The sequence below is a fragment of the Rhinatrema bivittatum genome, chromosome 6 (assembly GCF_901001135.1).
Source record: "Rhinatrema bivittatum chromosome 6, aRhiBiv1.1, whole genome shotgun sequence".
Lineage (NCBI taxonomy): Eukaryota > Metazoa > Chordata > Amphibia > Gymnophiona > Rhinatrematidae > Rhinatrema > Rhinatrema bivittatum.
In genome coordinates, this window is record NC_042620.1 from 209,515,878 (window position 1) to 209,532,780 (window position 16,903).

A 16,903-nucleotide genomic window follows, 5' to 3' on the forward strand; every position below is an offset into this window, starting at 1 on the left:
TTACTTTTATGAAAAGGCAGAATATCAAATGCTTATGAATAAATAAACAAGTGCATGAGTGCTCTGAAAAGCACATCAAGCATGTATTTAAAAGTGGACTTTGGCAGCTCTGTTGATAGCAAATGAGATCTTTAACCGTTGCATTTGGGGGAATTAGTCTTCCCCCAAACCATTCAGTTTACCCACCCACTCAGTACCAAAAAATTCACCACATTCCCTTGCTGTCCTGATTTGGAAAAAATCATTCCCCACCCTCACAAGCTCATCAGATGTCTTTAATGTTGAATTGGCAGGAGGAGACCAGACAGCCTTATATCCCACAGCTTGATAGCTTTATGTTTGTGGGAAAATATAGTAAGGGTTTGGGAGATTAGCTTTTTTTAGAAGGTGAAGACTGAGATCATGGTCTCACTTCTGTGGTTAATGGCTAGCATGCTGGATTGGTTCTCTAATAATTTACTACTAGGTTCTGATAGAAAACACTTAAAATTTATCTTCTGCTCTGGGGTCGGCTGTACTTGGCATATTAATAACTAATGAGGTTATTATCATATTATATACCTGTTTAATATATATGGCAGTGTGTTAACATTTAATGCATCAGCATATAAGCCACACAATACATTTTCTCCCAAGTTTGGGGATCCTTTGTACATATGTCAATTAATATGCCCAGTGATGGGGATTACATGGAATTTTAACATACATTCAGTATATCAGCCTATTGGTTATTATATCACCTCCTACATAGACTTGCCTCTCTGGGATGTACTTTGTGCTTATCTAGAGCATTCTGTTTAATTATGCAAATGACTATTTGTTAATGTTGTGCTTTACTTCTACTTATGTTGTGGTGTTAAATAATTTAATTTTTTTTAATGGTGGCCTGTAGTAGTCTATTCACTTGTTTTTGTCATTTGTAATGGGAATCATACAGGCCAATTCAATAAAGTCCGCAGGAGAGCCGGTTCTCCGAGGCGAGTGCCCGCTCAGGCACCTCTCCTGGGTGCGCGATTCTTTATTTAAATTAGGGCCCGCACTAATAAGGAGGCGCTAGGGACACTAGCACATCCCTAGCGCCTCCTTATTGGCGGAAGCGGCGGCTGTCAGCGGTCTGACAGCCGCCGCTTAATTTTACTGGCGTCTGTTGTTGAACCCCCGACAGCCACGGGTGGAAAATGGACGCCAGCAAAGTTGAACGTCTGTTTCTCAACCTGCAGCCAGATTTTTTTTTTTTTTTTTTTTTTTAATTTTTGGGGCCTCTGACTTAATATCGCTATGATATTAAGTCTGAGGGGGTACAGAAAAGCAGTTTTTCTGAGAGTAAAATGTGTGGCTTGGCTGCACATTTTACTTTCTGTGTTTGGAGTGACTAATAGGCTCATCAACATGCATTTGCATGTGATGAGCGCTATTAGTTTCGAAAGGGGTTGGCCGTGTCTTTTCCACGCCCTACCACTACCCCTTACAGTATAAGGGGTAATAATAGTGCGTCAAAAATGCGCGGCCAAACGGGGGCTAAACGGTGTGCTCGGCCAAGCGCACCGTTCTGTATCAGTGTGATAGAAAATAAATGAACAAGCTTCTTGCAGTGCTGGATTTAGGAACAAGCTACAGTTTAGGGATTCACATTGAGGGCCCTCTTAAAAAAAAATAAATAAAAAAAATAAAAAAATTACCAAATTGTAGAATTCTCACAGGACAAGCAGGATGTTAGTCCTCACATGTGGGTGACATCATCTGATGGAGCCAATCACGGAATACTTTTGTCAGTTTCTAGAACTTTGACTCGTACCTACTGGGCATGCCCAGAATGGCAATAACCCTGCATCCAGCAGGGGTCTCCCCTCAGGCTCTTTTTTTTTTTCCGCTCAGCTAATAGCCATGTGGATTTTTGGAGCTCTTCACAGTTCCTGACTGGAAATTTTCCTCAGGAAATTATTTTCAAAACTTGTAAAAGTTTATACCCCCTGGGGTCTCCCTTCTTCGCCATCGAATACCGGGTAGTGCGGTAAGTTTACCACTGTTTTTCGGTCTGTTCCCGGCGGGGACCTCTGTAGGCCTTGTTGGCACCGACCGCGGCCAGCCTAAGTTTTTCAATGGCCACGATGGCGACGGGTTTTCGTCGGTGCCCTGACTTTCCGAGGACTATGTCAATCATGAACCCTCATTTAGTCTTTGTTTTATGCCTCGGACCGTCGCACTATGTGGAGACGTGTACAGATTGTGCTCAAATGACCCCGAAGGGCCGTAAGGCACGATTGGAAAAGATGGCACTTTTATTCCATCGCCAATCTCCGCAGGTACCATCGACTCGATCCTTGCCGAAGCATCGACGTCACTCCGAGGCTGAAGACACCTGACACCTGATCGCTGTCCTAGTCCTCAGCGTCTACATCATCGATGCCGGAATCGGGGAGAGCAGACCGTCGAGAAAAGTACAGACATAAACATCGACGACTGGTGCCCTCCGCTTCCACTACGTCGGTGGAGCCGTCGACAGAACCACCGATGAAAAAGACCCGAATTGAGGAGCATCCAGGGCCCTCGAAGCCGGATGCACTGAGGCATCCCGCGCCTTCGGTGGAAGGGGCTACCGAGACTCCACCGGGATCGGAGGACCCTCCGGTACTGCCTGTAGTGCCTCCCACTCCAGACCTGGGCTCACAACCCCAGTGCTTCAAGAGGAATTGCACCGGATGGTGCAAGAGGCTGTGGTCCAGGCGATCCAAAGCCTTCCATGACCACCGCCAGCACCGCTGCCTCTGCTGGAACAGGCATCAATGCCTCCGATGCTGCTGCCTCTCCTTGATAAACTGGATCTGCTCATCGGTGCCCTACAGGGGCACTGAGAAAATCAGTTACCGATGATTCCATTGATGCCCATCCCGCTTTCATCGGGAGAGGAGGATACATTGCTGGAGCCGGTTCTGGGGCCATCGGGAGTACCACCATCGAGGCCACCAATGAAATCCCCGATGCCATCGGTTCCTAGGCGCCTGGTACCGATGTTGGATCTTGAGTTCTCGATGCCAAGACCAGGACCCTCGATGCCCGCACAGATACTTGTCCAACCTCAACCTCTGGAGAAGTTCCAAGTTTTCCCCATGGACCACCGAGGGATGCAGGGGATCAGCTCTATGATCCCTGGATGGATGATTCCACGGATACCCAGTACTCAACAGAAGTTCCGTCAGAGCTGTCTCCTCCAGACAAAAGGCGCAAGTCTCTGCCGGAAGACCTCTCCTTTATTAATTTTATAAAGAGATGGCGGAGACTATCCCCTTCCAACTGCAGATGGAGGAAGATTCCAGGCATAAGATGCTAGAAGTCCTGTAATTTCTGGATCCCCCTAAGGAAATCATATCCGTCCCAGTGCTGCAGGACCTGATGCAGCGCAACTGGGAGCATCCTGGGTTTGTTCCTCCTGTAAACCATAAGATGGACGCTATTTACCTAGTCCAGCCTTCTCTGGGATTTCAGAAGACACAGCTAGCTCATCAGTCAGTGGTGGTGGAGTCCGCTCAAAAGAAGGCCAAGCATCCAAAACCCCATTCTTCAGCTCCACCTGGGAAGGAGCAGAATTCCTCAATGCTTTGGGCTGCAGGTTATTTCACGGGGCCATGCTTATCTGCACATAGCGTCATATCAATTATATATGACCCTGTATATCCGTAACCTGTTTAAACAGCTAGAGGAGTTTGGAGAGTCCCTTTCAGACCAGCTGAATTCCATCATAAAGAAGGGATTCGACGCGGGAAAACGAGGTCTGCTCGACATACGATGTCTTCGACACAACCTCCCATTTATCTGCGGCTGGTACCAGCGCCTGGCGCTGGGCCTGGTTAAAATCCTCTGATTTCCGTCCTGAAGTGCAGGATCGTTTGGCCGACCTCCCTTGCACAGGGGATAACCTATTTGGCAATAAAATCCAAGAGATGGTGGCCCAGCTGAAGGACCATAGTGAAATGCTTCGTCAGCTCTCGGCAGCTCAGGCGGATCTTTCCACTCCATCCAAACGATCCTTCCGACGCGACACTAAACGGACGACTTACCTGACCCGTAAATATTATCCACCGGCGTCTCGAGGTCGCCCGTCCCGGCATTTCCAGAAGTCCACGACGCGCCAGCCTCGAGCTCAGAAAGCTCAAGCTCTTTCCTAACCTGCTCCTACAATGGGATTTTGACTACTGACCAGAGCAAAGGTCATCCTCCATTGCCCAGTCTACCTGTGGGCGGCCGCTTATGCCATTTCTCCACCAAGTTGCTAACCATCACCACAGACTGCTGGGTGCAAGCAGTCGTCGCTCAAGGCTACCATCTAAATTTCCTCTCCATTCCATCAGATACTCCACCTTGGCCGGGGTGGACCTCTTCCCACCACTGTCTTCAACTGCAGCAAGAGATATCCTCCCTGCTGCAAGCAAATGCTATGGAAACCAGTTCCTCTTGCCCAAAGAGGTCATGGATTTTGCTCCCGATACTTTTTAATCCTCAAAAAGATGGGAGGAATTCACCCAATATTAGACCTAAGGACCTTAAACATCTTCGAAAAGATAAATTTCGAATGGTAACCTTGGGCTCTTTGCTTCCACTTCTCCAGCAGGGGGATTGGTTCTGCTCTCTCGACCTAAAAGATCCAAGCAAAAGCTTTTCTTCCCAGGGACAGAGTTCACACACTGGCGTTGTTGGTGTAGAACATAAGTTCTCGTCAAACCACAACGGCTTATCTACTAGTCTTGCTGGGGCGTATGGCATCTTCGGTCCATGTAACCCCAATGGCTCATCTAGCCATGCGAGTAACTCAATGGACATTAAAGTCCCAGTGGTCACAGGCACATCATCCAATGTCCAACATTGTCCACATCACCAGGCAACTTCGTCTCTCACTGGCGTGGTGGATCCTGGAGACCCATCTACTTCAAGGTCTGCCCTTTCAAGCTCCAGAACATCAAATAATCTTGATGACCGATGCTGCCAATCTAGGTTGGGGAGCACATGTCGTCAACCTGCAGACTCTGGGAACCTGTTCAGCAGAGGCTTCACAACAGCAAATACATTTTCTGGAACTCCGAACAATCCGATATGCTCTCTCTGCGTTTCAGGACTGTTTGTCCAACAAAGCAATCCTGATCCAGACAGACAACCAGGTAGCAATGGTGGTACATCAACAAACAAGGAGGAACCGGATCCTACCTCCTTTGTCAAAAAGTGGTACTGATTTGGGCTTTTTCTCTATCTCAGGCTATGCTTCTCAGAGCGACCTACCTGGCAGGTGTGGACAATGTTCTAGCGGACAATCTGTCAGGATTTTCAGCCCCACGAGTGGTCCCTCAACCCTGTAGTTGTGGACAGACTATTCCGGAAGTGGGGGCGTCCAACCATCGATCTATTCACGTCTCCACAGAATTGCAAGGTGGACAACTACTGCTCTCGCCATCGAAGTCGCAACGTTCCACCTTGGGACGTGCTCGCCCTGTCCTGGAGGGAAGGTCTCCTTTATGCCTACCCAGCACTTCCTCTCATCAGCAAAACTCTCGTGGAGCTACACATGGACAAGGGTCTAATGATTCTCATAGCCCCCTACTGGCCACATCAAGCTTGGTTTCCGATCCTTCGCGATCTCTCCCTGTGTCCACAGATTCCTCTATTCTCGGACCAGTCCCTGATATCTCAGAGGAACGGCCAATTGCGCCACCCCAACCTTCAGGCCCTGTCACTGACAGCTTGGATGTTGAAAGGTTGATCTTTCAGCCTTTCAATCTTTCGGAATCTGTATCTCAGGTCCTCGTAGCTTCATGAAAGCCTTCTACGAGAAAGTCTTATCATTCAAAATGGAAAAGATTCTCATTGTGGTGCACTTTAAAAGGGTTAGATCCTTTTATCTGCCCCACGAATCAGTTTTTAGACTACCTCTGGCATCTCTCGGAATCTGGTTTACAAACCTCCTCTATCAGAGTGCATGTCAGTGTGGTGGCCGCCTTCCATAAAGGTACAGGGGATGTCTCTCTCTCAATCCAGCCTGAAGCCTCCTCTTCATCCATCGGTTCCATCTTGGGACCTTAATGTGGTTTTGGCGTAGCTCATGAAACCTCTGTTTGAGCCTCTGCATGCCTGCGAGTTGCGGCATATGACTTTGGAAGGTCCTTTTCCTTCTAGTGTTAACGTTTGCTCGCAGGATCAGTGAACTGCAGGATCTGGTTACATACCCTCCTTACACGAAATTTCTTCATGATTGGGTGGTCCTTCGCACTCATCCTAAATTTCTACCGAAAGTGGTATCTTGAGTTTAATTTAAATCAATCCATTGTGCTGCCTACTTTCTTTCTGAAGCCCCACTCACTTCCTGCTGAGTAGGCTCTCCATTCCTTGGACTGTAAACGTGCGCTTGCCTTTTATTTGGAACGCACTGCAGGCCATAGGAAATCCACCCAGATCTTTGTTTACTTTGATAAACTTAAGCTGGGACCCCCGGTCGGAAAGCAGGCCCTGTCCTCCTGGTTGGCGGACTGCATTTCCTTCTGCTGTCAGCAAGCAGGCCTTCCGCTTCAGGACCAAGTTAAAGTACACTCCATTAGGGCTATGGCAATGTCAGCTGCGCACCTTCATTCTGTACCTCTCATTGATATCTGCAAAGCTGCAACCTGGAGTTCTCTTCATACCTTTGCAGCTCACTATTGCATAGACAAGGCTGGAACACAAGATTCTATCTTTGGACAGTCTGTTCTACGCAATCTATTCTCAGCGTAATATCCAACTTCTTTCTACAACCGCTGGGATATTCAGGCTGCCCGTCTACCAAAGAAGCACCCCTGTTGTTGTGCCTGTTGCACGTCTTTGAGTGTTTTCGGTACATGCGCGGGCATCCTCAGCTTGTTATTCACCCACATGTGAGGACTACCATCCTGCTTGTCCTGTGAGAAAGCAGAGTTGCTTACCTGTAACAGGTGTTCTCACAGGACAGCAGGATGTTAGTCCTCACGAAACCCACCCGCCACCCCACAGAGTTGGCTACGCTTGCGATTTATTATGTTGTTTTTCGCATGCTCTTTTTTGCTATACATAAGACTGAGGGGAGACCCCTGCTGGATGCAGGTTTATTGCCATGCTGGGCATACCCAGTAGGTGCCAGTCAAAGTTCTAGAAACTTTGACAAAAGTATTCCGTGATTGGCTCCATCAGATGATGTCACCCACATGTGAGGACTAACATCCTGCTATCCTGTGAGAACACCTGTTACAGGTAAGCAACTCTGCTATTTTGTGTCAAACACCACTTACCTACTTGTTGACTTCAAGTTCAACACATGCAAAGGCATTGCTGGGGCCTCAGAACGAACCCATTTTGTACTTGTGGAGGGAGACAAACTACGGTATCTACCTTATAAATGGCCTGTGACCGACGGCCCGCAAATGCGCAGTAGAGCACAGCTCTACTGCGCATGTGCGGGCAAGGACGTCGGTCAGAAAAAATAAATGGCGGTGGGGCCGCAGGAGCGGGAGGAGAAGCAGCGGCGCCGCGCGCGCGCGGTGCCGCTACTTCTCCTCCCCAGATCTGCCGGCAGATCTCGGGGGGGGGGGGTGTCACTCCCGCGCGCGCGGCAGTGACCCCCCCCCCCCCCCGAGATCTGCCGGCAGGAGCGGGAGGAGTTAATGGAGCCGGGTGAGGGTTGCGGGAAGTCGCGCTTACGGCGCCGGGAGGAAATGGAGGTGGGTGTGGGCTGCGAGGAGTTGCGAGTACGGCGTCGGAAGGAAATGGAGGCGGGTGAAGGGAGGGACTGAGTGGGAGGGAGGGAGGGAGAGGGGGGACTGAGTGAGTGGGAGGGAGAGAGAGGGGGGACTGAGTGGGAGGGAGTGAGGGAGAGGGGGGAGAGAGGGAGGGAGTGACTGAGTGAGAGGAGAGGGAGGGTGGAGAGGAGTGGGTGGGGGAGGGGGGTGGTGAAGAGTGAGGGGAGAGAGAATGAGGGGGAGGTGAGAGACAGAGGGATGTAGCCCGTTTTAACGGGCTTAACGGCTTGTATTGTATATTTATAGAGGAGTGTCTCTGCTACAAAGAGGCAGATTAATAACTTTGAACTCATTTAACGAGGAAGTTATTGCTTGGCTCAATGTTTTTGCATTTGCTAAATAAATTTATAGTTTTATTTAAACTCTGATCTCCTTTGTCATGGCCATGAAAACAAAGAAACAAATGAGCTGATGTACATAGCAGTGTTGATCCTAAAGTCACAGGAAGGTAGTAATTGGTGATGATTATTTTTAAATGTTTCAGTTCAATTAAGTATATAGTCTACCTCCACAATGAAATGCTAGAGTGCCTGATCTCAAGGGATCCCTTTAGATGTTAAAAGGTACTCCATGTTTGTTTTTGGCCCAGCAGTTTTCTACTGCTTTGGGCTTGAGGTTCAGTCGAGCTAAACTTCAGAGGTTGAATAGTGCTTTTATTTACAAGTGTCTGGGAGTTTTCTGTTTTTGTGTGGTTTTTTTTGTTTTTTTTGTTTTTTTTTAACTTCCTCTGCATAGCTTAATCAGCAGAGGTATTTGGACTAAGGGCCCCCGACTATGGCTCCTTTTGAAACCCAGCAAGCATGCTCCCTGAATCTGGTAACTAGATTTCACCCTTTTGTAATGGTTGAGACTTTTCTATTGGGGGCTGTGAACCCTGTTATGTTCTGGAATCTCTGGGTAGCCAATGAGCAGAATGTGAACTAGTAAATCAAGCTTAAATGTCCTGCCAAGAGCACTGCCACTGATCCATTTACCTGTCCCACCCTTATTTTTCAAATTTGAAATATTTATGACCTTGATGGGTTTTTTTTGTTTTTTTTTTTAGATCTATCAAAAAACAGATTTACTGAAATTCCACCAGATGTCTGCTCATTTGCACCACTTGAGACCTTAAATTTGTACCACAATTGCATCAAGGCCATTCCTGAAGCCATTAAAAATCTGCAGATGTTAACATACCTTAATATTAGGTAAGTAATCACTTTCGTCATTTTTATTATATTCTACTATGCTCAAAATAGTGTCACCAACATACATATCCTATATGTGTTTCTTACCTTCAATCACTTGACCATTGTGTTAGTTCAGTTGGTGCGCACTCTGATCTGAATAGCTCAGACTTGGAATAAGAACACAGTACTTTATAATAAATATTTTTTCTACTGAGCAATACTGCAGCATAGAATTGGTAATGCAAACTTTGTGCCATATATTATAACTATATATACCAGCCATGGGTTTGCACGATGTCACCATTCTTCATAAATTATGAGAGCTTTGTAAATTATGTTTTAAAACTGTCTTCCAAAACTGTAGATGAATCGAGGACACTACTTTTAGAATATTTTGTTTACAAATCAACATTTTACCCTTTATAAGTGCCATAGAGAACACTTAAACTGATAAATTTTGCCTTTCCTTCTGATTTAAAAACTGCGGCAGAGTATTTACTGATAAATGTTTTGTGTAATAAGTTTTTTGTCTGTGAACAGATACACTGTTATCTATATAACAGCCAGGGAGGTTACGCAAGCTAAGCTATGCATGGAGCTTGAAAGACACTCACAAATATTTTGTAACTATTTATTTATCTGATTTTTATATTATGCTTTTTGGCACTTTAAAGCGGATTACATTCAGATACTGTAGATATTTTCCTATCCCCAGAGGGCTTACAGTCTAAGTATCTGATTTATTAAGGGTTTGCCCCATAGACACAAAATGGTAGAAAAGCTTTAATGAATCTGGCCCTAAGTTTGTATCTGAGGCAATAGAGGGTAAAGTGACTTGTCCAAGGTCGTCACAAGGAGCAGCAGAGGGATTTGAACCCTGGTTTCCCTGATTCCTAATCTGCTGCTCTAACCAGTAGGCTGGCTACTCCCTCTTTTTAGTGAGCCTTCCTGTCCTTTCTATACTCAGCATTATAAAATCAGAAAATTCAGAGAAAAAGAAAGTTGTCCTGGGTTTTTCTCAGGATATTATATTGTTTAAATCAGGCAGCTGCAGTTTTTAATGCAATACTTTTTTTTTTTAATAGTTGCAATAGTAGTGAAAAGACTGCAGCTAACTTGTTTATAGTTGACCCAGATATGCTTATTTACATCACACTTCAACCAGCACTGTTTGATTTCATTATAATTTTTTCAGTTTGATAATTACCGTATTTTTCGCTCCATAAGACTCACCTGACCGTAAGACGCACCTAGGATTCAGAGGGGGAAAATTAAAAAAAATAATAATAATAATGGTGTGCTAAACTGGCTCTGTTCCTGGGCGTCTGTGCATCTTATGGAGCAAATTAGGGGTGTGCACACAATTTTTTTTGTCCCCATTTCGTTTTCGGGTCTGGGGAAGGCCATTTTGACTCCCTGGATCAGAAAACTTTTATCATTTTCTTTGGAAAAAAAAAACAAAAAAAACAAAACCACACCCCAACCCTTTAAATTTAATTAACTACAACCCCCCACCCTCCTGACACCCCCAAGACATGCCAAAAGTCCCTCGTGGTCCAGCGGGGGTCCGGGAGCGATCTCCTGCTCTTGGGCCGTCTGCTGCCAATAATTAAAATGGCGCAGGTGGCCCTTTGCCCTTACTATGTCACAGGGGCTACCGGTGCCATTGGTCGGCCACTGTCGCATGGTAGGAGCAATGGGCGGCCACCGGTGCCATTTTAATTATTGGCAGCCGACTGCCCAAGAGCAGGAGATTGCTCCCGGACCCCCGCTGGACCACCAGGGACTTTTGGCAAGTCTTGGGGGGGGTCAGGAGGGTGGGGTTTGTAGTTAATTATTATTATTTTTTTTTTATATTCGCTCCATAAGACACACAGACATTTTTCCCCCACTTTTGGGGGAAAAAAAAGTACGCCTTATGGAGCGAAAAATATGGTAAGCAAGCAACCAGACATAAAATCCTAAGATAAGTGGAAGTTAAGCGAAATCACATATGGAACTACTGTTATACAATGATATTCTGAATGATTTTGTTTTATTTTGCACAATTTAATATCATGAACTTTATTTCACTTTAATATTGGTTTATATTAGTCATGTTTTTATGTTGCTAACACAGTACCACCAAACTCGTTTACCTTATATACAGTCACTACAGTTCTGATCTTGCTTGAAATTGGTGTTTAATGAGTTAATTCATGTACCTAGTGTGCTTTATTTTTCCCAACAAGATAATGACTGTAATGATAAGATTAACATAAATTGCTAATGCCAAAAATTACTTAACAATTGTGCACATGGCTACTTATATTACTGTGGAAATCCAGCTTGAGAAAGTTAACATAATAGTAAAGGTTTTTGAAAGATGTTCATTTTATATTCCTTTTCACATGTAATAAAAAAAGGAAATAGAGAGCTGGGAACTATATGTTAAATACTACTCTATTAAAAAATAATTTACAGCTACAGTTTTGAATATGCTAGCTGGTATTCGAAGCACAAAAATTATAAATTTATCGTGCACTGAAGCAAAGTATTGTGGTTGCTCTGTTGATATACTTTAATAAGGGTCAATCATCAGTGATAACTCCATAGGTGCATGAAAGTAATTCACTTGTATGCTCTTAGATTTACATATTCATCATTTCCTTTGCAGTAAAAAGAGAATTTATGAAAATCTATTACTGTTCTTTCTGCTTTTATGTTCATGTATTTTTCTGGTAACATTTTTCTGCCCATGAAAAAAGCTATTTATTACCTTAAATATTTTATAGGGTCTAGTAGCCTTGTTTCAGAAAGCACACATTTTAGTTTGGTACATTCTTAGCTTGTGCCTTTTTTTCATTCTGCGTGGTAGTTTCGAATGTTGCAGAGTCATGCAAACAGCAGCATATTCACAATCCTCTGTAATGTGGAATTGATAAATTCTTAATGCTCTCGCATCTTCATGTTTATAGTACTTACTCACAAACTGCAACATGCTGCTGCTAGAATGTTGATCTTGCCATGGTGTGTTCATTAATAATAGTTCCTTTTTTTTAAATAGTTTTTCATATATTATTTGACCATCATTAGACTGCTAACATTTATGGGTATGGGAATTTTGTTTCTCCAAGGACAAGCAGGATGGCAATCCTCACACATGGGTGACATGGGATGGAGCCCTGGTCTGGAACTTTGATATAAAAAATTCTAGAACTTTCAAACATGCCCTACTGAGCAAGTGCAGCTACAGTTATCACCCTGCTCCCTAGGCAGAGTCCTTCAGTCTTTTTTTTTTTTTTTTCCTCAGAGCCATATGTGGTCACAGTATTCAGCTTTGCTCTCTTCTCACAGTTTATTTTTTTTTCTAGAGCTGCAGCTGTTTTTCTTTTTCTCTTCCTTTCAATAGTTTTTGTGTTTTATTTTATTTTCTCTTCTTTTCAACTTTCTGCCAGCCGCATGGTGAGCCTTAATCGCTGTGCAACCTGGCAGAGTCTAATTTTATTTCTTAATAAATACTGCATCTGCAGTTTAGTTTCTGTATCATGTCCTTGCTCGCTCTGTGTTTGTGCTGACAGAATGCAGTCAATGAGTGATTCGTGTTGGCTGCTGAGCCTGGGGACATGCCTGAGTTCAACCCGAGCAGTTCCATGTCGTTTTGCCTATCAGTCGGTTGATGGAAGTGCGGACAGTGAGGGGATCGAAGACTGCACCGTTCCTGTGGGCTGTAGAGCTCATCTTTCCCACATTCTAGGGGACTAGTCTCCATGGGTAGGAGTCCTGGACGATGCAGCCTCACCTCCTCCTTCCCAGTGCTGGCAATCCAGTCTCTTCCTAAGAGAAGGTGAGCAGAAGCCTGGGGAAGCGGTGTTGCTGCTGCACTGTTAGTTCCTGTGCAGACCTGATGCCAGCACACCAATGGTCTGACATATCGATGTCAAGGCTGCATTGGGGACCAGGACTGCCATAGAGAGCTATGGTCACCCTGAATGCCATCGAGGTACGCGACCGCCCTTGACACCATAAGGGCCATTGAGTGCCATGCATGCTGTCAATTGCCCTGGCTAGGGGTGGGAGCCCTTCTGTGTTGTACGCATCGGTGGCCACTGAATTTGTGCTGTAGATGCTGTTGAGCTGGAGGAATGGAACCGATCTGAGGGTTGTGGTCTGGGCTGTGTCGGGGACCAGGACTGCCAAAAAGCGCCATTGTCACCCTTAATGCCATTATGCAGAGTAGTTAAATCTCAAGTGGATTGTGATGAATTGCAGGAGGACTTTGCAAGACTGGAAGATTGGGCTTCCAAATGGCAGATGAAATTTAATGTGGACAAGTGCAGAGAGATGCATTTAGGGAAAAATAACCCAAACATTAGATAAATCACAAGCAACTATTGCTTATTAATTACAGTAATAGTAGTTTATGGATTTTTCCTCTAGGAACGTATCCAAACCTTTTTTTAAACACAGTTACACTAAATGTTGAAACCACATCCTCTGGCAATGAATTCCAGAGCTTAACTATATGCTGAGTGAAAAATAATTTTCTTTGATTTGTTTTAAATGAGCTAATTGCTAATTTCATGGAGTGCCCCCTATTCTTTCTATTATCTGAGAGAATAAATAATCGATTTACATTAACATTTTCAAGTCCTTTCATGATTTTGTAGACTTCTATCATATCCCCCTCAGTCGTCTCTACTCCAAATTGAACAGCCCTAACTTCTTTAGCCTTTCCTCATAGGGCAGCCATTCCATATCCCTTATCATTTTTGTCGCCCTTCTCTGCACTTTCTCCAGTGTTGCATATCCTTTTTGAGATGCAGCGATCAGAATTGCACACAATATTCAAGGTGCGGTCTCACCATAGAGCGATATAGAGGGATTATGACATCCTTCGTTTTATTTGCCATTCCCTTTCTAATAATTTCTAACATTCTGTTTGCTTTTTTGATCACCACAGCACACTGAGTCGACAATTTCAATGTATTATCCACTATGACACCTAGATCTCTTTCCTGGGTGGTAAATCCTAAAATAGAACTAACATTGTTTAACTATAGCAAGGGTTATTTTTCCCTCTATGCATCACTTTGCACTTGTCCATATTAAATTTCATCTGTCATTTGGAAGCCCAATCTTCCAGTCTCACAAGGTCCTCCTGTAATTTATCACAGTTTGCTTGAGATTTAACTACTCTGCATAATTTTGTGTCATCTGCAAATTTGATCACCTAACTTGTCGTACCCCTTTCCAGATCATTTATAAATATACAAGCCGTTGCGCCCGTTAACACGGGTGAGATGTGTGTTCTCCTGTGCATTTGCGGCATGTCTGTGAGAGCTGCTCTCTTCTGCGTATTCGCGGCACTTCGGTCAGAGCTCATTTATCTATATTGATTAAAAAGCACCGTTCCAAGTACAGAACCCTGAGGCACTCCACTGTTTACATGTTTCCACTGTGAGAACAGACCATTTAATCCTACTCTGTCTCCTGTCTTTTAACCAGTTTGAAGTCCCAAAAGGACATTTCCTCGTATCCCATGACTTTTTAGTTTTCTTAGAAGCCTCTCATGCAGGACTTTGGTGAAAGTCTTCTGAAAATCCAAATACAACACATCTACTGGTTCACCTTTGTCCACATGTTTATTCACCACTTCTAAAATATGTAGGTGATTGGTGAGACAAGGCTTGCTTCCCTTGGATCAATCCATGCTGGCTGTGTCCCATTAAACCATGTCTATCTAAATGTTTTGTGATTTTATTCTTTATAACAGCTTGCACGATTTTCCCTAGCACTGAAGTCAGGCTCTCAGTCTATAGTTTCCCGGATTACCCCTGGAGCCCTTTTTATACATCGGGGTTACATTGACCAGGCAAAATGGATGATTTTAATGAAATTTTATTTTTTTAGTTCTTTCAGAACCGGTCCAGGTGATTTACTACTCTTTAGTTTGTCAATCTGGCCTACCATATCTTCTAGGTTCATCGTGATTTGGTTCAGTTCATCTGAATCATCACCCTTGAAAACCATCTCTGGAGCATGTGTCTCCCCAACATCCTCTTCAGTAAACACCGAAGTAAAGAAATCATTTAAACTGTCTGTGATGGCTTTATTGTCCGTAAGTACCCCTTTAACCTGCTGATCATCGAACGGTCTAACTGACTCCTTCGCAGGCTTTCTGCTTCAAATATATTTAAAGTTTTTATTGTGAGTTTCTGCCTCTTCAGCCAATTTCTTTTCAAATTCTCTCTTAGCCTGTCTTATCAATGTCTTACATTTAACTTGCCAATGCTTATGCCTAATTGTATTTTCTTCTGATGAATCTTTCTTCCAACTTTTGAATGAAGACCTTTTGGCTAAAATAGCCTCTCTCACCTCACTTTTTGGTCAAGCTAGTAATGGTTTGCCTTTCTTCCACTTTTAATGTGAGGAATACATATGAATTGTGCTTCTAGGATGGTACTTCTTTTAGCAATGTCCATGCCTTTGTAGTTGCACCTTTCAAAAATTTTTTTAACCTATTTTCTCATTTTATCAAAGTTTCCCTTTTGAAAATTTAGTGCTATAGTCATGGATTTCTTTACTGTCCTGTCCCCCTTCCAGTTATTAATTCAAATTTGGTCATATGATCACTATTGCCAAGTAAACCCACCACCATTACCTGTCTCATCAAATCCTGCACTCCACTAAGAATTAGATCTAAAATTTCTCCCTCTTTCATTGGTTCCTGAACCAATTGCTCCATAAACTGTCATTTATTCCATCCAGGAACTTTATCTCTTTAGCATGTCCTGATGTTTCACTTACCCAGTCAATATTGGAGTAATTGAAATCTCCCATTATTACTGCACTACCAATTTGGTTAGCTTCCCTAATTTCTCTTAGCATTTCACAGTCTGTCTCACCATCTTGGCCAGGTGGATTGTAGTATACTCCTGTCGCTATTCTCTTCCCCAACACACAAGGGATTTCTACCCATTAAGATTCAATTGTGTATTTAGTCTCATGCAGGAGCTTTATCCTGTTGGACTCTATGCCATCCCAAACATAAAGCGCCACAAAGATGCTCCTCTCAGTCATTGTGAAATTTGTACCCTGGTATAGTACTGTCCCATTGTTTATCTTCTTTCCACCATGTCTCTGAGATGCCAGTTAAATCTGTGATCATTCACTGCTATATACTCTTAATTCTTCCATTTTACTTCTTAGACTTCTGGCATTAGCATACAAACATTTCAAAGTGTGTTTTTTGTTTGTATTTACATTCTGCTTTTCAGTTGATGGGATAAATTGGAAACTTTAACTCATTTGAGTTTTTAAATTATAGGCCCTTGGACTACTTTTCTTATTATTGGAACATCTCTGTTGGGATGTGCTAACTCTAATGCTTCATTAGTATCCTTCGAAGATACCTACCTCTGAACCATGTGCCTCTGAGCGAATGTCTGCTTTCCCCTTTGTTCTAGTTTAAAAGCTGCTCTATCTCCTTTTTAAAGGTTAGTACAAGGAGCCTGGTTCCACCCTGGTTAAGGTGGAGCCCATCCCTTTGGAAAAGACTCCCACTTCCCCAAAAATTCCCCAGTTCCTTATAAAACTGAATCCCTCTTTCTTACATCATCGTCTTATCCATGCATTGAGACTCCGGAGCTCTGCCTGCCTCTGGGAACCAGCGCATGGAACAGGGAATATTTCAGAGAATGGTACCCTGGAGGTTCTGGATTTCAGCTTTCTACCTAAGAGCCTAAATTTGGCTTCCAGAACCTCCCTCCCACATTTTACTGTGTCGTCGTTGCCCACATGTACCACAGCAGCCGACTCCTCCCCAGTTTTCTCTAAAATCTTATCTAGGTGATACGTGAGGTCTGCCACCTTCGCAACAGGTAGGCATGTTGCCAGGCGATCCTCACGTCCACCAGCCACCCAAATGTCTACACTGCTAATAATCTAATTACCAAGTATGAT

At 43.9% G+C, this 16,903-nt stretch overlaps 1 protein-coding gene across 3 annotated transcripts in view; it reads left to right on the forward strand.

The window, feature by feature from the left end:
* Positions 1-16,903, forward strand: part of LRCH2 (leucine rich repeats and calponin homology domain containing 2) — a 395,406-nt gene that overhangs the window by 110,825 nt on the left and 267,678 nt on the right. For all 3 annotated transcript variants that reach the window (XR_003857457.1, XR_003857458.1, XM_029606513.1), the window contains exon 2: positions 8,833-8,977. Coding sequence is in view for 1 of the 3 variants with exons in the window: in XM_029606513.1 (XP_029462373.1) it covers positions 8,833-8,977 (145 nt within the window). In the remaining 2 variants the exon portion in view is untranslated. The remainder of the gene's footprint in view (positions 1-8,832; positions 8,978-16,903) is intronic.